Here is a 25,236-nt window from a genome sequence, read left to right on the forward strand (position 1 = left end):
AAAGCTTGGTTATCTGTGAACACCACAAATTCCTTTGGGAGTAGGTAATGCCTCCACTTTTTGAGAGACTGAACTAGTGCATACAACTCTAGGTCATAGGCTGAGTACTTCTTCTTGGCCTCATTAAGCTTCTCACTGAAAAATGCCACAGGCCTTCCTTCTTGACTCAAAACACCGCCTACTGCAATGCCACTTGCATCACATTCCAATGTAAATAGCTTGTCAAAAGTAGGTAAGAGTAGGATGGGTTTTGTGGCTACTTCTTGCTTCAATAATTGGAATGCTTTATCAGCCTATTCAGTCCACTTGAATTTGGTTTTTAGGCCTCCTTTTATGGTGTCAAGTACTGGTGCACATATGCCACTAAAATTCCTCACAAACTTTCTATAGAATTGGGCTAAACCATGGAAACTCCTAACTTCAGTCCCTGTTCTAGGGGCAGGCCAATTCAAGATTGCCTCCACTTTGCTTGGATCCATCTTCAAGGTTCCCTTAGACACCACAAATCCCAAGTAGACCAACTCTTGCTTCAAAAAGTCACACTTCTCTAAGTTGATTGCCAACTTCTCTTCATGCAAGCTCTCTAGGACTAACCTCAAGTGTTCAAGGTGCTCTTCTTTGGTTCTGCTATAGATGAGTATGCCATCTAAGTACACCACCACAAACCTGCCTGTGAAGTCCTTTAACACCTCATTCATCAACCTCATGAAGGTGCTTGGGGCATTAGTAAGTCCAAATGGCATCACAAACCATTCATACAACCCTTTTGTGGTCTTAAAAGCGGTCTTCCACTCATCCCCCTCCTTAATTCTAATCTGATGATAACCACTTTTAAGGTCCAACTTGGTAAAATACATGGCACCTCCTAAACAGTCCATCAGATCCTCTATTCTAGGAATAGGAAATCTATACCTTATGGTGATCCTAATGATTTCCCTTGAATCAGTGCAAAGTCTCCACTTGCCTCCCTTCTTTGATGCTAGCACTATCGGGACTGCACATGGGCTGATGCTCTTCTTGATCGGTCCTTGTTCCAACAACTCTTGCACTTGCCTTGCCACCTCCTTGTTTTGGTCAGGTGTGAGCTTATATGCAGCTTTATTAGGTAGGGATGCACTGGGAACAAAGTCTATTTGATGGCTTATAGACCTTCTTGGTGGAAGTGTTGTAGGTGCTCCATCACTCACTATGTCCTTATACTCTTGTAACATTTGCTTCACCTCCTCGGGTACCTCTGTCTACAACTTGTCTTCCTCCTCCTTTGGCTTCACAAAGATGGCACACCTCATTGTCTCCTCCTCATGTAGCAAGTGTAAGAACTCTTTACCAGTAGTCAATAAGACACTAGGTGTTCTTAAGGTTCCCTCATCATTCTCTGTCAGAGACTGAATCTTAAAGGTTTTGCTATCCTTCTTGAAGGAAATGGAGTTGTCCTCTCCATCATAGATCATCTTCCTATCAAATTGCCAGGGTCTACCTAGCAGTAGGTAACAGGCATCCATGGGTAACACATCACAAAGGATCTTATCCTTCTATCCTCCAATAGAGAACTCTACCCAAGTCTGTTCATTGACAAGCACACTCTTCTCTTGGTTCAACCATGTCACTTTGTAAGGGCTAGTGTGGAGTATCCTTGTGAGTTTCAACTTCTTGGTTGTCTCATCTGATATTATGTTATCAGTTGACCCTGAATAAACTATCACCTTGCAAACTTTACCAAGGATCTTGCATGTCACCCTGAACAATGCTCTCCTATGCTTAGGTTCATCCTTAACCGGCTGTCTTATCAAGACTCTATTGAACATCAGATTTTCTCCAATCTCTGATTCAATATGGTCCACCTCAGGTGTCTTGCTTCTTGATGTGTCTTCATGAGCATAAGCAACCCTCTTTCCACTATTTGATGAGGTAGGCTTGTCAGGACATCTATAGGCCGGGTGTCCCAATTGACCACAGTTGTAGCATTTCATGGTTGCAAAGTAGGAGTTACACCTGTCGGTACCTCTACCCCTACTTGGACCCCCTTGTGCACCTCTTCCTCTAGAATGGCCTCCTCTAAGATTGGTTTCACTGCTATGTTCAGTCAACTTGGATTCTCCTTGGTTCCTTTGCTCATTTGCCCTACTTTGGTAACCACCTTGGTGATTCATTTGATCTTTACCTCTGCCTCTACCCCTATTATTAAAGTCTCCTTTCCTTTTGTTCCTCTCTTCCACCTTAGCAGCAAGCTGATGACATTTTTGGACAGTGGTAGGAGTCCATAGGCTTATTTCCTCTTGAATGTTCCACTTTAGGCCACTTAGATACCTAGCCACCTTGATAGATTCCTCTTCTTGAACTTTTGATCTAAGACAAAGCTTTTGAAACTCCTCTGTGTAGGAGGTCACATCAAGGTCTTTCTGCTTCAATCCCCGTCTCTTCTTATGAAGTTGGACTTCATAATCCTCTGGTAAGTAGGTCTCCTTGATCTTACTCACCATGGCCTTCCAATTTGCAATAGGTAGCTTCCCCATGCTAACTCTCTCTTCTTGCAGATACTTCCACCATGTCAAGGCTGCTCCCCTTAGTCTTGATTTGGCAACCTTAACCTTTTGAGCTTTTGTCACTCCTTCACACTCAAAGTGGTTCTCCATACCCTCAATCCATTCCATGACAGTGTCAATGTCCATCCTTCCACTGAAATGTGGCAATCCTTCAAAAGCTTTGGTATTCAAAGCCTTAATGGCCTTTACAAAAGGTTATTCATTAATCAAGGGGTTTGGTTCAGGTATAATGTCATCTATGTCAATGGTTTTCTTGCCTTTATCCTTGGTGTCCTCACCCCAAGGTCCATGTGTCCTCTGATCCACCACTTCTTGCAGCTTGTCCCTTATCTCACTCATAGCTTCTTCAAGGAGTCTATTCTTCTCCTTTTGCTCTTCTACCCCCCTAGCCAGCTCTGCATTAGTGACCATTATGTTCTCCCCTACTGATTCACCAGAATATAGAAACATGCATGGTTCACCAAATATTTAACTCGCTTTGATACCAATTTGATGGGAATGGGTATGGGATAGACTAGCCTAGTCTATGCTCCTTGATCCTCTCCTCGGATCGCCAGGTGATTCTACCACACCCTAGGGTCTCTAGGACTTCCCTTGCTTGTGGAATCCCTTGACCTTGCCCAATCCACCCACCAACAATCTGTGATTTTCCTCCCTAAGTCACATCTACTCTCAAGCATCAAAAACCCTCACATAGGCTAATAAGGGTTTAGCTCCTTCTTCACCTTCTTAGGTCCTAACAAGGTTAGGACAGGTCTCTGACATAGTTATCCATCTATTCATGTGCCCCCAAGAGGTTTTAAACTTCCAATTCCTTACCAATCTCACTATTTTTTTTTTTCCTACAAAATAGGGCTACAAGGAATGTGCCCAATTAGGCCTCCAATCCGGACTTCTAGGGCTCCCTCTTGCAAACGATGCACATACTTGTGAAACTTCCCAAAAGGAATACTAAACAATTGGCAAGGGCTCAAGTATTTTTTTGGTTTTGGGCCTCCAAGTGTTCGTACACTGCCCTAGGTGAATTTGGGGGTTTTTGAGGGTTTTTACAAGGGTTTTAAGGCCTGCCTGGGTCACAATGATGGTTTATTGTCTTTGCCACCTTATCTAGATTGGTGGAAGCTCCTCCTTCTCACCAATGGTGCTTCACACATCCCTCTACACCTCCTCTAAAGGGTGCCTCCCTCCTTTTCCTACCTTGCTCTCATGGACCTCTGCAACTTCAACCCTTCGTAGTCGGGCACAGTCTAGTCTCGCCTAGGAGTGGGTCTTTGAAAGACTTCCCTGCATCTTCAAGGGCCCTGCTTTCTTTGAAGTAATGTACAGGGTCTGTACTCCTATTCCCCATGGTTTCATGGTGATTCCACAATGGGGATAGGAGTTATCATTCCATTTCACAAAACAGTCCAAAACTGGACAGTGACAGAGTACTTCACAAAAATAATTACAAACACACAAAAACCTGCACAAGAACCTACCCTAAGTGCTCAAAATGAAAGTATAAATACAATGCAAGATTCACAACACCGTTTAGTTCATAAAACAATCCATTATCAACCTGTTAATGCTTCATTTGTGCCGGCTAGCAACAAAAACCCAGTCACAGTCAAGGTCTTTTCTCTTGGTTGTACAATCTGACATCCAACCCATCATTTTAGGGTTTGAAACCATATATAGTATCCTTTCCTTGATCTATGTGCTAAAATTAGGGTTGTCCACGCTAAGATAATGTTTTTGACCTATTAGGTGGAAAAAGTTGCTTGACAACTTTGAAAAGTTGTCATGCAACTTTTTGCAACTTTTGAGCAACTTTTCCAAAGTTGCTTTTCTTAACTCCTAGGCCTACATTGGGTTATCCTATGGGCACCACCATGCTAAAAGGACCCCAAACTCATCAATGGAACACATAACCTCTCCTCCACAAGAAATGAGAACCTAGGACCTAAATTAGGACCTAATTAAGACTAATGAGCTCATGGCTCTTATTAAATTTACAATGGCTTCTTAAAGAAGCAAAACACCAACAAAAACCAAAAGGAGGAAGACCTTAGAAGGGTGCTCCTGCACCAATCAGCCTCCTGACCTGGTCATTATATTCATGCACGAGGAGCCTAAGAGTTCTTCTGATTCGGAATGGCCAGGGGAAGAAGGGGACTCCGACACTGAGGAGGAAGATACTGAAGATAGCCTCTGAAAAGAGTGGCAAAACATGACCTGCGCCTGAAACTGCAAGATGTAAACAAAAGAGAGGCCGAGGGCCCGCACATTTTGTAACAAAATATGAGAAAGACTTAATATAATGATTTTACTTTTCTCTTTATCTGATCTCTCTCTCTCTTGATGCTTGCTGAGCTAGAAATAATTAAAATAAATACACACCACACATATGCACATAGTATACATTATTTACTTGAAAAGGGAAGGGGACCCTTAATAATAAGGCTTGAGATGAAAATTGTTAACTGCGATGGAGAGGGAGTCTCCATTCATATCCTCTAAGTCAAAAGCATTGAAACCCTTAAATCTTATGATGTGGAAAGAACCCTCCCATAGGTAGTCGAACTTGGTGTGCTGACCTGGTTTCACCATCCTCTCGTTGTACTTCAGAACAAGGTCTCTGAGGGCGAAGATCACATCAGAACTCCTTTTACTATCAAACCACCTTTTTACGACTTCTTGTTTTGTCTTGGAGAGCTATGAAGGTGACCTCCCTTGCTTCCTCTAAATCCATAATCTTTGCTAGCCTTACGGCCATTGGACCATTTTTGGCGATATTCATAGACTTTAGCAGTTGCAATGCTAGAATTTCTAGTGACAGAGGAAAAAGTGCATCTTTCCCATATACCAGCTTGTACGGGGAGGTTTTGAGAATCTGTTTGGGTGTTATGCAGTCGGCCCATAATGCGCTCCTTAGGTGATGGTGCCACTCTCTCTTATATTCCGTGCCTATCCTCTTGATAAGTCAAATCAGTTTCTTGTTAGTAGATTCCGCTAGACCATTCCCTTGGGGGTAGTAGTTAGAGGAGGTTTTGAGCTAAATACCTCTGCTAAGAGCGAACTGTGTGATTCGCGAGCCCGTGAAGGCACATGCGTTATCTGATATAACAGTTTTTGGGGGGCCGTGCCGACAAGTTAGTTCTTCTAGGAAAGCCAACACTTCATTTTCAGATGAGTTCCGCAAGGGAATGGCTTCAGACCATCTAGTGAAATAGTCGGTGGCGGTCAGGATCCATTTATGTCTGGCTGAACTTGGAGGATTGATCATCCCGACAAAATCAAGGCCCCATTGAGAAAAGGGCTCTTCCATTGACACAAGCTTGAGTAGCATGGTCGCTTTCTTACCCCTCCCTGTATAATATTGGCATTCTTTACATCCTCTTAATAGAACGTGTACATCTTTGAACATGGATGGCCAAAAGTATCTGGCTTGGGTAATTTGATCACAGTCATGATTGCGGAGAAATGGCCTCCTGAGGGGCCATACTGAAATTCTTGGAGGATTATATCAGCTTGGCTTTGGTCCACACATCGGAGTAGAACTTCATCAAAATTTCTTTTAAAAAGAATTTCATTTATTAGGCGAAAACCGCTATTTTTTGGAGTTGGTAGAATCTCCTCTTAGTCAGGGAAAGATTTTCGGGAAAGGTCCCTGTCCTCATGAAATTTTTTTCTTTTGTCAATCCAATTGTCATTGGGGGTGTCAGGCATAAACATAACCATTTCTTCTGAGATGGCTTCAAAACCACGGGGTTCATTGTCCTGCAATATATACTCACATAGGCCCCTCCTGCGGACCAACTTTGTAGGCTTGATATCAACATCATATTCTAGGATCTTAGTGATCCAATTCGCTCTTTTTCTGTGATGACACCCTCCATGATGTACTCTCTTATTGCGGGATGAGCTACATACACCGTGGTCTTGTTGCAGGCACTGAAATGTCTGAATTTCTTCAATCCTTTTACGACAACTAAGGCTTGCTTTTCCACAAAGTTATAGTGGAGGTCATAATCTTTGAGAGTTTTTGAATGGAAAGCTATAGGGTGCTCTCCTCCCTTTTGGGTGTCCTTTTGAGTTAACACCATGGCAATACTATGTTGACCGGAATAGACATACATATGAAATCCTTTGACATTTCTGGATTAGATAACACTGGAGCGGAATAGATGGCATGCTTTATTTGGTCGAAGGCATTTTTGGCTTCAGCAGTCCATTTAAAATGTATATCTTTCTTAAGCATGAGGGTGATGGATCTTATTATTCCAGAAAAGTCAGAGATGAAATGACTAACAAAATTGACCTTTCCCAGGAATGATTGCACTCCCTTTTTGTTGACCGGAAGGGGGAGCTCTTTAATAGCCTTGACCTGGTCTGGGTCGATAGAGATGCCCTCTTTAGAAACCATATGCCCCAGCAACTTCCCTTGAGGAACCCCAAAGAGATTTTTTGGGGTTCAAGGAGATCCCAAATTCAAGACATTTTTGCAGGACTAACTCAAGATGATCAAAATGATCCTCCCGGTGTTTGGAAAACACGGCCAGGTCATCTAAATATATCAAGATAATCTTATTAATTAGCTCTTTAAAAGCCAAATCCATGGCCCTTTGGAAAGTGGCCCCAACGTTTGACAAGCCGAAAGGCATCTTTTGATATGCAAATGTTCCCCACTTGGTGGTGAAAGTCGTCTTGTGTTGATCCTCTATTTTGACACTTACCTGGTTATATCCTAAGAAACCATCGAGCATAGAGAACATTTCTGACCCAACTACAGTGCTTAATAATTGTTCCATCGACGAAAAGGGATAATGATCCTTAAGCGATGCTTGATTCAGGTCTCGGAAGTCCACACAGAGTCGAATATCTCCATTCTTTTTTCTTACAGGGACCAAATTTGACACCCATGTACTGTGCTTTATAGGGTAAATAATCCTTGATTCGATCAATTTCTTCAACTCCTGAGCCATGAGGGATTTGATCTTGGGATTAACAGGTCTCTTCTTTTGTCGAACTAGCTTAGCTTCATTTGTGAGTTCAATGGTGTGTTGGATTATGCTAGGATCGTAACCTATTAAATCATCATAAGACCAAGCCATGACACCTTCATATTTATCACAGTATCGAGCCAACTTCTCCCCGTCTTCGGAGGAAACACCTTTGCCCACTTTGAGGATCCTTCCGCTTATGACTGACATTTCAGCATAATCTCCTTTGTCTGTTGTGAGCTTCCTCTTATCATTCTTAACATCCTCATGATCAAACAAGTTCTCTAAGGTAATCAAACCATTGGGGAGCTTGTTCGATTTTAACTGAATAATCTGTTTTCCGTAAGCTTCTTTAATCCTAGGTTGCAACTGATCGGCAAACTCTCCCGAGATTTGAATAAACAAAGCAATCTGCTCATCACTTTCAAAAACCTGCCAATATGTATCATTATCAGGAACAACAGGATGGACCACGATACTGACTGTTGGGTGGCCGACTAAGAGGTCTACAGCTGGATCAAAATGAGCTCCCATGGTCGCCATGTGATCTGCTATAGTATTTAATGTCCGAGGAATGCTTGTGATATTGAAAGCATCAAAACTTTCTATTAAATCCTAGACTCTAGAGCGGTAGGATCTCATACGGACATGCTTGGCACTGGATATCCCTCGAACTTGGTGTACTACTAGTTCGAAATCACCAAGGACTTTCAGCTTTTTAATGCCCATTTTTTCTGCCATGTTCAAAACTTGAATTAGCCCTTCGTACTCTGCTTCATTATTCGAACATGCAAACTGCAGTCAAAAAGAGCTTCGGATTTGATCGCCCGCAGGAGTGGTGAGACAAACTCCAGCTCCGGAGCCCATTTTGCATTTGGCGTCGTCGAAGTGTAAAGTCCATAGTGTTGAAGACAACTGATCTTTGGAGAACGGATCCTTGATGACTTTTGGGATTAGCTGATCCTCTTCAAAAATGCAATAAGTTCCTAGGCCGGTGGCATGGTAGTTAGAGAAGGGGTCAGAGTCTATGAACTCATTTAGGAAAGCTTCTTGTTCGAGTGGGATTTCCCTGGTTACTTCTTCATCTTGTAAAATCTCTACCACCTTTCGCTCATCATGGGTTATAGAGGTGTGGGTAGGCTCGAAAATGATCAAGGCTTGGTCAGCTATATGCTCGACGTGAAGGGGTTCTGAAAGGATCTTCATCTTAGCATCGTGTCGGGTACGGAGAATCAAGGACATATATCCTCCTATTTTAGCAGTGAAATCTCGGGACAGACAGAGCCCAAAGACGGGAGGGATATCGATGACCACTACTTCTTGAGATACTGTTATACTTGGACATGCAAATAAAGTCAAAGGGAGGCTTTTGATGAGACCTATCATTTGGACTTTATTCCCATCGAGCTGCATTACCCCTTACTTAAAGGGTCATACTTAATGTTTAATACTTCAACAATTTGCTTGGGCATGACCGTGGTACTAGCATCAGAATCTATCATGGAGTTATGCAAAAGTTTATCCTATAAGGGTAAGGTAAAAAGGATTCGTCTTAAGTTTACCTTCTCCTTGTGTAGTGGAGGGTGAGCCTTCATTCGTCAAAGCAGAAGGGGGACGTGACTTGATAACGGCTGGGTGGCGATCCACTCCATTCGTCTGAAAGAGCAATGGAGCTACCGCGCCTTTATCCTTTTTATCATGGGACAATGCCTCCCTTAGCATGCTTTTCTGTTCTGGGATACTCAGGTCCCAGAGAGAGACATGAGCTGGAGCTTTCTTCAATTGCTCTACTACATCTAGCGTCGGGGGTGTGAAAACCTTCGGCTCTTTCGGTTTGTAAGGGATGAACTCCTTCCTGGGATAGGTGGAACCGATGACTGGTGGTTCCGGGGGCCTATTTACGGGCACTGATCTCATATTGCTGGCGTCTTCCCAGGTCAAATGCCTTTTAGAGCGAAGGTTGTAATCTAAATGCACCATAGGGGCTCCATCTTTTGGATTTCCTCCATCAATAGTTAGTACTGTGTCGTCATCCTCCATCCATGAAAAAAGCGCGTGATCAGGGGCGATTTTCGCTTCTTATTGTAATGACATTCCTTGCATCTGAGCAACAAAAGTCAAATTATCCATGCCCGAGGATGTATACGTGGATTCATCCGGTATTATACCTGAGTTCCTTTGTTCCGCGATCTTTTGCTACAAATTCCACCTTGGGCAATTCCTCGGGGCATGAGCATTGTTGCATGGAAAACACCAAGAATTGGTGTCATCCGCCAAATTATTCTGACCTACAGTCAATTCTCTACCACCGTTTGGGTTGATGGTCTGTAATGGATTAGGGACGGGGACTATTTGGCCATTCGGCGGGAGAGATTTCTCAGCCCAATAATTAGGATGTTGATAGGGAGGTCGGTTTCCTTGGAAGTTTTGCTGAAAAGGAGGCTTGGTAGGAGAGACCTGGGCCCTTTTTAGGTTGACAATTTCATTAGAGAAGGATCTTAAGAGATTTTTCATATCGTTGACCTCAGCAGCCAGAGAGGCGGTTTGGGGAGTAGCTTGAGGAGTGGGGAACGAGTACATAGACTGCGGAGCAGAGGTGCTTGGGGCGGTTTCCTCCGTGACTTGGGTAGATATTTCGGGGAACACTGGCATTGTAGGGCGAGGTGCGAGCTTTCCAGCGTCAATAAGGTTATTTTCAGCCTAAACCGCTAGGTCAAAAGCCTGTTGAAGAGTGTTACCCCCTAAGGATTGAATCATTACTGATATGTTAGAATTGAAAGCTTTTAGATAAAATATGAAATCCATATCTATTGGGGGGCGGGCGGACAACGGTATCCTTTGCCAGGTTCGCTGGAATCTCAAGTTGAAATCAATTAATGCCTATGTAGGAGCCCTTTTGATCGTAATGAGTTGGTGCATTAGGGACGATCTATCAACTTTGTCTGAGAATCTCTGAAAGAAGCGGTCTCCCAACTAATCCCAGTCCCCTTTGAAAGACGCTACGAGCAACCGCAAAGCCACATTCTGCTCGGTGATGCCATGTACAGTATAGACAATAGCCACATCCTACAGATGTTCTCCAGGGGTTTTATGACAATCTCCCGTGAATTTGGGAATGACCTTTATCGCATCTACCGGAATGGCTCCCCAAACTACAGGTGGAACTGGGGGAATAAGGGGGCTACCATTGTCCCATGTCACAAAATTCTAGGGAGGGACTTGCGCCATTACAGCGTGTATGATAGTGGGGAGACCTTGTGGAGGTGAAACTGTGGCGGAATGGATGGTCACCAATGGAGGAAAAAGAAGATGAGGATGTAGGGCCATTTGACTCCTGGTGACGGGCCTATGACTCATAAACTAGCTAGGATGTGGTTTTTTTTTTTTTTTAATATCCGTTCCACCAGGCGTGCCAGAAAAAGAACTATTGACTCTAAATTTTGCTTTGGGAACAAACAGCCTTATGGGAAATTCAGTGTCAGGGGACCAAATTGCGCGGGGAACACTGAATGACCTCCGGGATTGAGAAGCCGACTCTTCCTTGGGTTTTGAGGAAAGGGAAAGGAAACAAATATTTTTTTAAAGTAACACTAAACTACTGGGGCGATACACCGGACTATTAAGAGACAATGAACCAACAAAAATTAAGAAACATATAACTTCTAGAAGTCCATTCAACAATCTACAAGTTCGGATCAAGAACACAATCAAAAGCCACAACCAGATTTACTTGAAAAACATACGGAAATATTCATCACGCATTCATCAGATAACAAGTGTAAAAAACATAGTTTAATTAGTGAAGTCTTGGATAGAAATATTCCCAAAGTTATAAGAATTTTCAACAACAATAGCACAGAAAACACCATTAATAGTAGGCCAAAAGAGTCATCATAAAGGCCACAGGCACAATCTGAATAATCTTCTTCTAGCAAGACCAAAATAGTTTTTTAAGGCTGGAAACAAAAGAAACTCCTACTTAGCAAACTGGATTGTTTTTTTTCCTTTTTTGTTCTGAAACCCGCATTCCTCCTTTCTCCTCGCAAGGGAAAAAAAAAACCGCATTTAAAGGGGGCATCGCCTCTAAAAATAGCTTCCCCAAAAATGCCAAAATGGCACAACCCCTTCCGAACAGAAAACATGGCGTGTCGCCACAGAGGCCGGACCCAACAAAACAAACCCTGAAATTCGACTTTTCACCCGCAACGATTTGTAGGTTACCATGAACTGAAAAGATTCTGCCAACCCCGAACGGACTGCAGAAAAGGGCACGCTACAAGAAACCGCTTGCATACTGCGCTAACGAGTGGGCCCACCAAAAAAAAAGTCAGCATGCATTGCCATTTGTCACCCCCACGCTGCTTCAAAAACTGGATGCCAAAGACGAGCCGAGGGAGCAACGTCGTGCCACCAAGTGTCCTACGCGCTCTGCCCTTCTTGCAAAAAGGCGATAACAATCAGGCCTACCGAAAACCTAAACCGGGGGAAAATAAAGTGAACAGTAAGCAATCTCTTAATCTCCAAAATCAACTATTTAAGACCAAATGCTTCATATGATCTTAAAAATTGTCCCCCCATTGTAGATGATGCATGGCTAGCCAACTTGAAAACAATAACATTTCCTTCCACAAAATTGGATATAACACTTGTGGCTGATCCATCAAATGTGTATCTAATATCCTCATTGTTTTGAGCCTTCAAGGGGCTCTCTAAAAGAGGAAACTCATTAACCTCATGTTGCAAACTAGTTACACATATTGAATTTTTTGAATCATACCTCTTCTCTTGTTCACACACAACAACATGATCTTCTTGTTTGTTTACCTCAAGAAGTTCTTCCTCTGCCTGCTCAACTTGTATGCATTCTTCCCTTGGAAGTAATAAGGATCTAAAGTAGGTTTCCCTCTGGTATCTTGTTTGCTCCATGAGATTGCAAAGATCTTTTACTTCTTGCAAGTGTTTTTTGCTTGGGTAGCAAGTGCCTTAGCCTTCATTGCTCTTTGTCTCCACTCATTGCACATGTCCTATGTCTTTTCCATGTCATCAATGCTAGAATACAAAAAATCAGATCTTATGCAACTTGTATTCACATCAATGGAAGATTTTATGCTGCTATCACCTTTATGTGTTATGGCTGCCATCTCATGATTTAATGAAGGTATACTGTTGTCATAAAAAAAAAATTCAAAAGTAACATCATACTTTCTCATCTTATATTTATGGAGATCATCATGGGCTGTTGTCTCAAGGTAAGTACCATGCTGAAATTCTCTCTCATGAGTCGTAGTAGCTCCAATCACATTGTGGTCTACTATACTAATCACTAGTGTATTGTTACAAATGATGAAATCAATCCTCTCCATTAGGACAACATGGTATCCATCCAAAGAATCCAAAGCATAGGTGGTCTCCTCACTAACCAAAATGATTTGATCCTCCCATGGGATCACTGAGTGAAGTGTCTCAATCATCTTAGGATCAAATGTGTGAAGGATAAGAAACAACATGCTTATGTGTGGAGTCCTCATAGATCTCCATCCTCCCTCCCTTCATGGGTGGAAGGTCATCAACTAAAGGTGTTCCCAATTGAAGAGTATAGGCATCATGGCTACGAATTAACTTCTCTTCCATGGTCCTCAATGCAAATGCGAAAAGGTGATCTCTACCAACACGAAGGTACACATAGTTGTTCTTCCTCTTGATCAAAGCTTCTTGCAACACTTCACGATCCTAGTGCCTACCCTTCCCCCACAAATCTACCACTAACTCATAAATGTGAACAAAATGGGATAAGGCTGCCATGGACATATCCTCCTTCACCTTCAGATGATTCATCCAGGAATGTGAATGATAGGACTTACCTTCCCCATGCAAAATCTCAAAACTAGCATCATGTTAATCCCAAACAACCTTCTCCATGACATCTTCCTCTTTTCAATGCATGCGAGCTAAGTCATAAACATACTCAAACAAAGGATTATCATGATAAGAGTGAAATGACATCATATCAATAGACTTGTGCCTCTCTACAACTGTTGATATAGAATATCAACAAAATGATTTTTTCATCACATACTTATCTTCTCACTCAGTATGACTAGGATCATTATCTCCACAATCTTTATTGGATTCAAACTCACATGAGGACACTATATTGTTGTTCAAACTCGGAAGCTTTCAATGTTGATTATAGCTTTCCAAGGTGCCTTGGTTGTCTTCTCTTGCTTCTTTCTTCATGATGGGGGTCTCCTCAAGAAGTGCTAGTCTAGGAGTAGTGAACTGAATATCATATGTCTCCTTAGCTAGTTTAGGTGATCCAAACTTGCTAGATGCTTCCATCTTTATGGTTTCTCTGTTTTCAGATTCCCACCAACTCCATGGTGTAAGGTTCATGATGAACCACACTGTCAAAGTGGAGTGTCTTCCCATTTGGCAATCTCCTAGTCTCTATGAACAAATCTTCAATGCAATGAATCTCAAACATCCTCATCAAATGCTCTTCTAATGTAAACACGTGTACAAAATTATGGTAGCCAAGATTATTCTAAGTTGTCATACCATGTACAAGGCTGGGAATTATGATCGTACCTTCATGTTTCTTGATGGTTAGGGATCCACAAGTTGTTCCATCAACCAATGGACGTGATGCCAAGGTACATAGAGACTCCTTCTCAAGCGGTTGATCCCTGACAGTGTTGTCTTCATTTTTATACTCAATATGAAAACCATGTGATTCTTTTTCCTTCGAGCTATGGTCTTCACATGATGACTCAATTTTTGTCTTCTTATCCTCACAGGTGGGCTCAAAGACACCTCTTTTCTTTTCTTCCACCATAGGGTTGTCATAGGCTGACTGGTTTTTGTTCTCCTTAGGATGCAAATCAACTAATAATACATCTTCTTGCCTTTCTTCTGCATACCCTGCAAGTGGCTGATCCATTATGGTGTCTTCTTTAACTTCGTGGTCCTTATGAATGTCAATACTTTCATCCATCCTAGGGCTCCCACATAGCTGAATTTTGTCTTTATTGTGAACATGGATAGGTTGAAACAACTCTGCTTTCTTTTCTTGTTCTTGTACGCTTAACTCTTTACCTTTCCCAATGCTTTCTTTACTATCATTTGATATTTTGTCCCTTTTTCATTATTGATATGGACTTGTAAACATCAAGTCATCTTCATCCTCATCCGCTATACCCAAAAACTGTGCGAATGAAAGCATGTCTTGTATCTTTTGAGGAAGAGAGCGATACTTATCATAGTTGGCCATAATTGTTTTATTTGTTGGTGAAGCATGAGGACTCTTACTTGTTCTAGTAGATAGAGATGAACCACTAGCATGCCCATATTTCCTTGACATTGTGTCATTAAATTGCTGCACTTATCAGTTGATCATATGTTGTGTTTGTACAACTTCTTTCCATCCTTGTTTATTTCTAACAAACCATTCCATGATGACCAATTATGTTGTCCACAACCAAAACTCAAACCAAACTGAAATGGAAACAACCAATCTTTACCCAACAGGCTGGCAAGATCATGGCTTTGATACCATTGTAAAGACCCTTACTAATTCTAACCTAAATTTTTAAGTTGTCTGTTTGGCATTTTGTCAAACACTTGGCATGCAAACTTGTTAATGACTGATTTGAGTTATGACTTGCCTTTGTTACTAGATTTTCAATGTCAACACATATAGGAATGCGTAGAAAAGACAAATAATATTTGCGTAAATTAATAACATAGACCAAACAACCAACTTGCATTTTATTTACACTAAACCAAGTCTGGATATAGTTGTTATCAGGTCCGCTTCAAATCATATCAAACCGATATTACATACAAAATATGTCTATAATAAGCACATCAAATTCAAATTTGGATTGTTTACGTACCCGATTGCTTGCTTCCATGTGTAAGCTCAATATGATGCTATATATTGCATGAACAACTAATGAAAATGTTTGCAGAGCCCACTATACAGGTCTAATGTAATTCTGATCACAATCTGAAGAAAATGATAGCCAATAACAAATCCTAGTCTCCTCCAATGAAGATGGCTAGGTCTAGAAATGGGGAAATGAAACCTTAGATGGATAATTTGTCAACAAAATGTCAATAATAACCTCCAAACCCTATAAACAATAGACTGATATAAATTTGCCAAAGTTTGATACAAAAATCTGCCCATAAATGAAAGATGTCAATCACAAAAGTCTACACAAATCAAGCCGGTTTCTCCTCCAAACCCTAGAAAAATGATTATCGATGAAGGATGGGCCTTAATAACCTCCAAATCTGACTAAATATGCCTCCAACCTACAAATAGCTTCTAAACCTAGTTGACTAGAACACAAATTTATTCCAAAACCTGAAAATAAGCTCACTGAAAAACCCTGAAGTGGATTTCCCTCTTAAGTGGACTTGGGTTTTTGTTTTTGTCCAATCCACGAAGTTCTGAAGGTTTTCGTCCTCAAAAATTGATCCAAGTGATGACTCTCAAAATCAAGTGAAAACAAATAAACTCTAGAATGAATTTCAATTCCCTTTTTCCTCCTTTTATAATAGCTTTTTCCTTTTTTGAGAGGAATACTTTATTTTATTTCTTTTATTTCATTTTCCCTTCAAGAGCAACTTTATGTTATAATTTAAAGTTGACATTATAATAAAATCACTTTATTAATTTAAACTCCCCTGTTGCTCCAAATTTGACCTTTTCATTAATATAATGATAATTCGACACACAAGGTCCCTGTGTTATCTACCCAAGAATTAAAACTTTTCATCTCGGTTCCAACGAGCTATAACACTAAGGTGCTTATTAAATAATTTTAATTAAAAAACCCTTAGTAAATTTAATTAAATTATAACCAATAGTACACTCGACTTGCAAAAATGGCTGAAAAGCATCGGAATCAAAATATGACAGCACGAGAGTGATCCTAATGATGAAAGATGATAAACAAGCCCGACTAGGTGACTTACTAAAAATAGACTCTCTCTCCAAGAATCTTGGAGCCAAAATTGGAAGCCGAAAATAACATCTGAAAGTGTCATTTAACTCCTCTAAACCATTCGAGCTCATTGGAAATACCAAAACACCCCTTGGATCATGCTGACACAACCCTAAATGTCAACGACAACTGCACTGCTAAAGAATCCGAAAACGGGGACATTACAATTTTGTTTTGTGTTGGTAAGTAGCACAAAAAACACATCAATAGCTTGCTTCTACTAATCCTAGCTAAAGTTGATGAAAAATTTCAATAGATGGTTTTTGTTCATGAAAAGCTATTAAAATCTACACCAAAACTGCTGAAGATGATTGCAAATGCTGAAAATTGAGTATGAGATGCTAAAACCCTGCTTTTTTCAATCAGATTTGTAACATTGAATGTTATCGAAACTATTGGGTACTTAGAATTTGCTACTATTTTTACCTTTGGACAATTGAAACTAACATAAAAAATACTGCTACAAACCCTTTAATGACTGAAAAATCTGTTGTTAAAGATGCTCCCAAATAAGATTGAATGCTTGAAGAATATAAGAGAATGCTTGGTTCATCCTCTTATGGCATATGTTGATTTTGCAAAGAAAAAATTAGCCCCGTACACCCTTTCTAAGGAAACACACCTCCATTAATGATGAATCTGTTTCTACAAACTGAGAATAACGGAACCAGGTGTGCTTTTCTATTTTCAAGTGATTTTCCTTGTGTTTTAAAACTTTCCTCACCACTTTTAAGGGGTGTGCATTCTTGCAATGGACTGTAGATTTTACAACTTCTCAAACTTTACCCTCGGTATGTTCAAGCACATGCTTCTCCTCTTGATGCACTTTCGTTTTAAACTCAAAACCGATGCCTTTCTATGGATGGTCATGGATTTCTCTATTTTACGTTTAAAAACTTGCAAGTCTTCACAAGGGCACATCCTCCAACATTAAGTGACATTTTTCAATCTTTTATGCACATCTTCACAAAGGTGTGCACCCTATAACTGGGCAACATAGTAGATTTTGGGCTCACAAGAGTAGTTATTCTTTTGTTTTACGTTGTCCTTGATGACAAAAAGGACATAGTCACCATGCATGCATTGTGGACAGGTATATGCAATTAATCTATCCTTGTTTGACATGTTTGCTAGCATTTTTTTATGTGGTTTATATAGTATGTCCCATGAAATATTATTTTATAGAACACATTGTATATAGCACATACAAGTGCTTGTCGGCATAAAAAGTTTTTATTTAATGCGTACATGTTGTGGTGGGGCATAGCGAATAGTGTTTGACGTGGAGTGGCACTTAAGTGACACGTCTTAAACATTGGCGGAATCAAGATTTTTTTTGATGCGGATTTCAAAATGCATTTCAAAATGAGAAGGGTTCGGCATTTTCTTGTAAAGCAAGAGATATTTGTTGTTTTTGTTATGTTGCAAACCCTAACAGGCCGCGGCCATGGGTAAGGAGAAGGCAGTTATAGTGACCTGTTTGAGGTCGTTTCTTGATGTGGGTTTTGCATATGTCAATCTGCAGTCGTAGACAATACAGATGGTGGACTTTGTGGCCGAATATATGGGAATTTCATTCCTATTTTCACAGATTCTTGTCTGCAGAATTAAATGTCATCTTCTCTAAGTATTATCGTTTCATCATTTCAGTTTTTCAATTCAAAACAAAGAAAGTGGTTGTGATAAAGGATTTCCCAAAGGTTCTCTTTCATTTTATTTTTGCATATCTGAAAATCAAAAGCATGGGTTATTCGAATGAACTTCTCTAATAGTTCAAAAGGTATCTTTGATTAATTGTTATCAAGAATAAAATATGTTGCTTTTCAGTTATCAAAATCAGAGGAAATAATTTCATAATCGGTTTTCTTCCTGTTAAAACAGAAAAGAAGTTATTTTCAGGTTTAGTTGATCAAACCCTAGTCAGGGTATGGTAACTCTATTTCGAGGGTTACATATTGAAGTTAACATAACAGACAGATGTGCAATTTTAAATAGAGGAGTATTTTTGTGAGTGTGGAGAACAAGATGTCATCGATCCAAAACAGAACATTGATTTTTGTCAGAGGGTTTTATTAGTTGTAAATTCTTTTGAGATAAGGTGTGTGTTATCTCTATCTGTTGTAAATCAGAGATAGAGTTTACTCTCTCTATGTGATATTGAGATTGAATTGAAGAAGAAATTTGTAATTCTTTGTTTGTTAAAACAGAGATATGAAGGATATGTTGAAATACTCTTTGTAGTTGGAATCGTTATATATGCTGCTTCATTATACTCGTTCCAAGCAGCGTTAATCTTGTGATTGCAATTTTGAAATTACAAGGTTACCATTGACTGTAACTTGAGTAGACACTTGACATTGTAAGAAGCAGAGGGGTTGGTGCTCCTTGAAGTATTAAGACTTCAAAATTAAGTGTAATGAGTTGGTGCTCTATGATTTAATAAAAGGCAATCTTAACGAGAGGGTTTTCCACTCATGAAAATTTGTGTTACATGTTATTCTTTGTCTCATTAGATCGCTCTGATATTCTTTGTCAATCAGCCATATTATTGTTATATTGTTCAAAAAGTTTGTCATGTTGATTGTTGCATTCAAGGTTTAAAGCAGTTCAGATAAGTATTTTTCCATTCTGTTTTCTTTTCAAAAGTGAGTTTCAAAAGTATAAAAGAACTGTTCAATTATGTTCATGTTGAATGGTTAAAATTATATGCTTCTAGTAAAATTAAATCTGGTGTGTAAATTGTTTTTGTATGCTGAGTCAAAATATCCGTTGACTCTGATTCACTCCCTCCCACCCCACTCAGAGTCGGTTCTCTTCCAACAGTAGCATCTAGATGAAAAACTAAGCTGTCCCAAAGGCACCCTACTGCATCAATGCTGGGCGTTTTTTCTCATGATAAGAAACCAATCAACATGATACGGATACCAATCCTAAGAACTAAAATCCCAGAGATGTGGGTTTCTATAATTGAATTCTCTTTCGCTGAATTTGAGTATCTCCCAAAATTGAACCAGTTTTGGGATCTCGATCTTTTTCCATATTAATTTTTCAGAAGACTCATTTTAGATCATAGTTAACTATTTCAACACAGAATGATAGCTTCAACTGTTGGAAGATGACCAAAACAATTGATGAAGGGAAGAATTTTGGCTGTTTTCTTCTTCTCGCTAATATCCATGATCAGTGATTAAAAAATATAAGTTAGCAAGTCATTTAGCAGCAATGAATGCACCCATATAGTCTGCCGTCTGCCAATCTCATCTTTAGCCTTTTTAACTAGATATATTATGATCCTTTTCCAAACAGCAGTTTTGAAAGGTGAAACCAAACTTGCACATCAGTTCTTCAAAACTTAGCAATCTTACAGGAATCATAGGAGAATGAATCTTGAAAAAAAAGAAAATATTAATGCCTTGTCAAGCTTGCATAAGAATGTCGAACTATTGATTGGTTTGCGGATATTATATTTATCAAGCTGCTCCTAAGTTATTAATAATTTTTATTTCAAATTTCTAGCTACTCATTTATGTACATTCTTGGCACCTAACAGCACATGACAGTTTCAAGAAAAGTGGAATTAATTAAGGACTGCATAGTGTAAATTGCTTCAGAAAGAAAGACATTGAACATCTGGAATGAAGGCAATTAGAAAAGATCAGTTCAAGTTGCCATGATATACATTTGTCGACAAAATATACATACATGGTGAATAACGTGGTGAAATATTACTTCTCAGATGGGAACCAGAACTTAAAAGAAATGAACTAAGATCATGCTTTTGTTCTATATATGTTGCATTCATAAGACTTTGTGTTGGAAGCAGTGAAAGGTATCCATCTAAATTTACAGTCCATAAATTGCACTGGAATATTCCTCACATATGCCAATAGAAGAGTTGAAAGAGTTTAAGCTTTAGCTTTTTTATCTCAAAATTGCTAAACCATCTGAAATGAAACAGAGTGAGGCAAGTTTTATCATTCCATTGTCAATTCATTCCACCACTAATAGATTATTTGTCATTGGACCTTCCCCAACACTCTGAAATTCTGGAGAGACTTGCCATTCTCCATCCACTAGAAACTTGATTTCATACCTTTGCATAGAAACATACTTGTTAGTAACTCTAGGAACATAAACAAACTCCAGGTTTCTATTGTGATGATACAAAAAAATTCACTGGCATGTAAAGTATGGATAAACATCAAAGGTTAAAATTGACATACCGGCCAGGACGAAGCTTTAACGTTGTTGAAAATTTTGTAAAGCTTGCACTACTCTCAGGAGACATCTGTTCCCCATATGTCCAGCCATCAAAAGAACCCATAATTTTCACATCCTGACATTTGAGCAACAGAAGATAGTCTACTTAATGCCAGTAACCTTGTTTTAGCACATAACCTCACTCAAACAGTATGGTGAGCAAGGTAAACTATTTCTCGGTTCGCCACATGCCTTGAAAAGATTGAAAAGCACGCTTTTGTTCATTGCATTTGCCAGTCTATTCTCATTGTAAACAGTCCATATAGAAGATGAAAGATTATAAGCAATTAAAAATTAGAACATATATCTAGGGCTAGCATTTGCAGAATGATCAAAGTCTCTAGTAATTAAAATCATCAACTCTACTGGTCAAACATAGAGAAATCAAAGGTATACTGGTGAAGAAATAAATGAGACTTCAATTTAATGAAATTGAAGAAAAAATAATACGAATCTTCCACTAAGATTATTAATTATAGTTGTTGGAAAAAAGACTATCAAGGCATTGAAAAAAAGTCAAGCAATTTCTTGTTTAGGTTCTGTGTACATAGTATAATGCAATGTCCAGAACAAATGTACAAGAGAAAAAAACGATTTCCAGACAGATTACAGCTTCATGCCAAAGGGCAATATCTCAATTCGATCAATTCTATTGAAAACTCCTTTATAAAAGATGTGTAAAAAACAAAATGAAAGCATGGTTGTTCAAGGACATACAAGGAAAGGCCATAACAAATCACAATCACTCTCCAATAGCAGTGTTATCCACAGAATGTAGATTAAGAAAAAGGCGGCCCAAACCATATTGAGCAATTGCTTGTGTAGACACATCAAAATAAGTCAAATATTCACCAAATCTTGGAGCCATAGGAAAAAATACTCTATAGAATCTAGAATGAGCTATGATACATCAAAAAAGTTGTACTCCCATACAAGACAGATATACAATATAACAAGAAATGGTTAATAATTATAGGATTTAGAGAGGCACTTGATGCATGATAAGGTATTAAGAAATACCTATGTCACTTGAAAACAAATCTTAAGGGCAAGGAACATTAAATAACCTACTAAGAATATAAGATTTTCGGAGCTTATGAAATAAGTAAATCATTTGGAAAAATCCATGAAGAAGATTTTGCATCAATGTTTTAGAACACAGTCCGTGATCCATCATCATGATGAGAAAATGATATTTAAGGGTTGTTGATGATAGTTCTGTTATCACAAAAGCTTGCACCCTTCACTAAGCTATTAACTCAACAACCTTGTGACACATGGGATGGTCTCACAGAGTGTGGGCTGCGATGCCTGAGACCAACATCTAAAGAGGGCTGATTCCCTTGGAGCTTCACCTATTCTACTTGATCTGCTGGGAAAAGGGAAAAGGGAAGACGTAAAACCATCCTACTTCTATTGAGGTGATGCCCAAATAAGTTTCAAACTTATAATGTTGTTTTAGACACACAACTAACAAGTGATAAGGCTGCTCTATGCACAACTCAGAAGTTTTTACATGCCATGCATTAGTACTTCATAGGAAGTTCACGATACTCACTATCTCAGAAGGAAAATGTAATATTTATTCACAGCTTTTGACTGTTAATACCATTTACACAGCCTATAACCTGCATAAAACATATATTATCGGCCTAAAGGTGCTGGTAATGAGACAAATTTTAAAGAATTTTCATACAATCACAAGTATGCCAGTCATCTAATAACACACAATAAAACAGCTTCTTTTGAAGGCAAAATAGCCCATCTTTTATCGATTTGAGAAGGTGTACAACAATATACAAGTCCGAAAAATTGAGTTACAATACATAGTAGTCAAGAAAGAACCTATTTCAGGTTACAATGCTCAGCCTAAACAGCAAGAACTAACTAAGAAAAAGTGCTTAAACCTGTGCTTTATAGAGTGCAACAGTCTGTTACATCTTAGTAAAGACAAGTGTCACATTACTTGCTGAGTCAAACTCCTTTGGGCATCCAACTGATTTACTGCTACTTTTGAGGCCCTTCAACTACTCCAAAATGGTGGGAAAACGCATAAAAGTCTCCTACTTGGACCCATATAATTGATGCGACTCCTCAATCAGCTCTTAGATACCTGGTATTGGCTCTAACTTGGTCAAAACTGTCCCTAAATCTGCTCAACAACTTGAAAAGGTCACTCAACTGTCCTATATACTCTCCACATGTTGCATAGCTGGCTTTTACTCCTTCAAAATTGCTGTCCACTTCTTCCCATGGTTATAGAACATGTTCTTTTCATGTCTTTGAAGGTTGAAAAGTCTCTTGGGCAGATGGAAAGTAATCAGGTCAATTAAGGCTTCCAAAACTGCTGCAAACTTTGTCTTCATCGCTTAAAGCTGCCCCTTAGATGCATCCATATCTCTGAGGAATCTTTATACATGTCAAAATGTTAGTTCAAGAGCCATAAACTGCTCTTTTATCATTAAAACTCTTCAACCTCTGTCATTGTTTTGATCTGCCCACAAACTTCTTCATGACTATCTTGCACTTTTAAAATGCCCTTTGCCATTGGGCCATTGTGGTCTTAAAACTTCATACTTCACCTCAAGAAAGCTTGCATGGTATGAATGCATTCAGAACCGTCATAAGCATCTTTGATCTTCTTGCTTCCTGATGACTTCTATCCAGTCGTGGCTTTATGTTTCTAGGTTGCCTGGACTCCTAGTTTCAACCCTATAGAGGATATCCCCTTCAGCTTTCTAGTTCAGGTTCGTTTGCCTGGGCTACCCTTGGAATTTTGGAGTGAAAAGATCCTTATGATTATTGCCAATTCATTTGGGCATTATGGTGCCATAGATAAGAAACTCAATAAATGGCTACTATATGCTAGAATTTGTGTGTTTGTAAAGAAAACCAAGTGCTCCCTACTCAGATTTCCTTATCCTCTAAATAAGGAGTTTGGGTACAACAGATCGATTACGAAGATTCTCCAATCCTCTGCCATTCTTGTGGCAAAGTGGGATGTACTTCTACTACTTGTTGGAGAAGTATGAAAAATCAAAATGTTTGTAAGAAAAAGGAGCCTACCTCCAAGGAGGTTTCTTCTTCTTCTATTGAAAAGGTCCAGAGAGATGAAAATAAAAGAAATATCACTAAAGACTACTCGAAGATGGATGCCTCCCTCAATACTTCAAGGTTTGGGGATGGTTCAGCTAGCGGTCTCAAGCAAAAACGGTTTGAAGATGAAAACAAAAGGAATCCTTATATAGACTGCTCGAAGATGGACATCAAAACTTTAAGGCTTGAAGAAAGAGATGCCAGTTTTATTATGTTCTCCACTTGTCTGAAGAAAAAGGTTTGGAGAAAAGGATCCTAGTATTTTGAGAAATTGCTTTGGAACACTTCTTTAAACCACCCTGACATGGGCTGGTTGTTTGTCTGTGGGTTTTAGTTTATGCTATGTTTTTGCTATCTTGCTGCTGTTTTCTTGGTGTTCCGCTATGCATCATGTTGTATCTTTCTCTTTGTTAAAGGTTCTGGGTCCTTTCAAAACCCTGCTTACCTTAATCAAAAACAAATTAGACCAAAAAAGACTCCAAGAACAATATTTTTGCTACACTTAGCTAAGAAACTCTCCATAGACATGCACAAAACCATTTACTCCCAAAATATACCCCACTCTACCTCCCATGAGCACCTATTTAAAAGAATGATCCCACTTGAGCTCTATGAATTTTGCATGCGGGGTGACTTGACTTTATATAAAGTTCTTTCAACAAACAAGTTTCCACAATAAACATAAACATAGCATGTTTTTGTCAATTTTTAAAAATGATGACAATTAAAAAATCTTGTGACCCAAAGAAAGTATCAATGACAGATGCCAAAGCAGGTTATCTTTCAATATTGTAACACTTACTGCAAATTCAGTTGAAAATAAGCATCACCTTAGAATGGTTTAAGGGACACACAAAAACATAAATTGGTCTTTCAAGAATAAAGAAACTTTAAGGAACCCACAATCCAATAAGAAGCTACATCTACCAAATTTCTCATGTTTATTGCCCAATGGGACAAGGATAGACTATTTATGCCCTAAAGACTAAGGTAGCCATAGGATTCTCCTTGTACCTGGAAAAGTAGGAAAATCTTTGTTGCTAGTGTTATTTATTTTGAGTACATACTGCATCTGACATTAATACAATAGTTGCAATGCACACCTATTGGCACTCAATGATTTTCATTGGTAGCTATGCACATAAGCAGATGGGCATTTCCATGAGAAACAACAAACACATGCTAAGCAATGTCATACTTCCTAGAGAAAAGGGACCAAAATGCAAATCATAGGGCCTCCTATAATGTCCCCTTCTCAGTGATGAGAAGTTTAGTTGGCCATTAGCCTATTCCGGACACCCGTAGGCTAACCGGAAGCAGAAATTACGGTTTCCAACTTTT

General features: G+C 39.3%; 1 protein-coding gene across 3 annotated transcripts in view; it reads right to left on the bottom strand.

The window, feature by feature from the left end:
* Positions 1 to 20,192: 20,192 nt before the first annotated feature.
* The window catches only part of LOC131060460 (protein PTST, chloroplastic), a 224,513-nt gene continuing 219,469 nt past the window's right edge, over positions 20,193 to 25,236 (bottom strand). For 2 of the 3 annotated variants that reach the window (XM_057993695.2, XM_057993704.2), the window contains 2 exons: positions 20,763 to 20,875; positions 20,193 to 20,632 (listed from right to left, as the gene is read on the bottom strand). In XM_057993695.2, coding sequence (XP_057849678.2) covers positions 20,530 to 20,632; positions 20,763 to 20,875 — 216 coding nt within the window. In that variant the 3' untranslated portion in view covers positions 20,193 to 20,529. Of the gene's footprint in view, positions 20,633 to 20,762; positions 20,876 to 25,236 lie in introns of those variants that run through there. The other variant, XR_009110367.2, reaches the window with a different exon arrangement.

Source organism: Cryptomeria japonica, chromosome 5 (assembly GCF_030272615.1).
Source record: "Cryptomeria japonica chromosome 5, Sugi_1.0, whole genome shotgun sequence".
In the NCBI taxonomy this organism is placed as follows: Eukaryota; Viridiplantae; Streptophyta; class Pinopsida; order Cupressales; family Cupressaceae; genus Cryptomeria; species Cryptomeria japonica.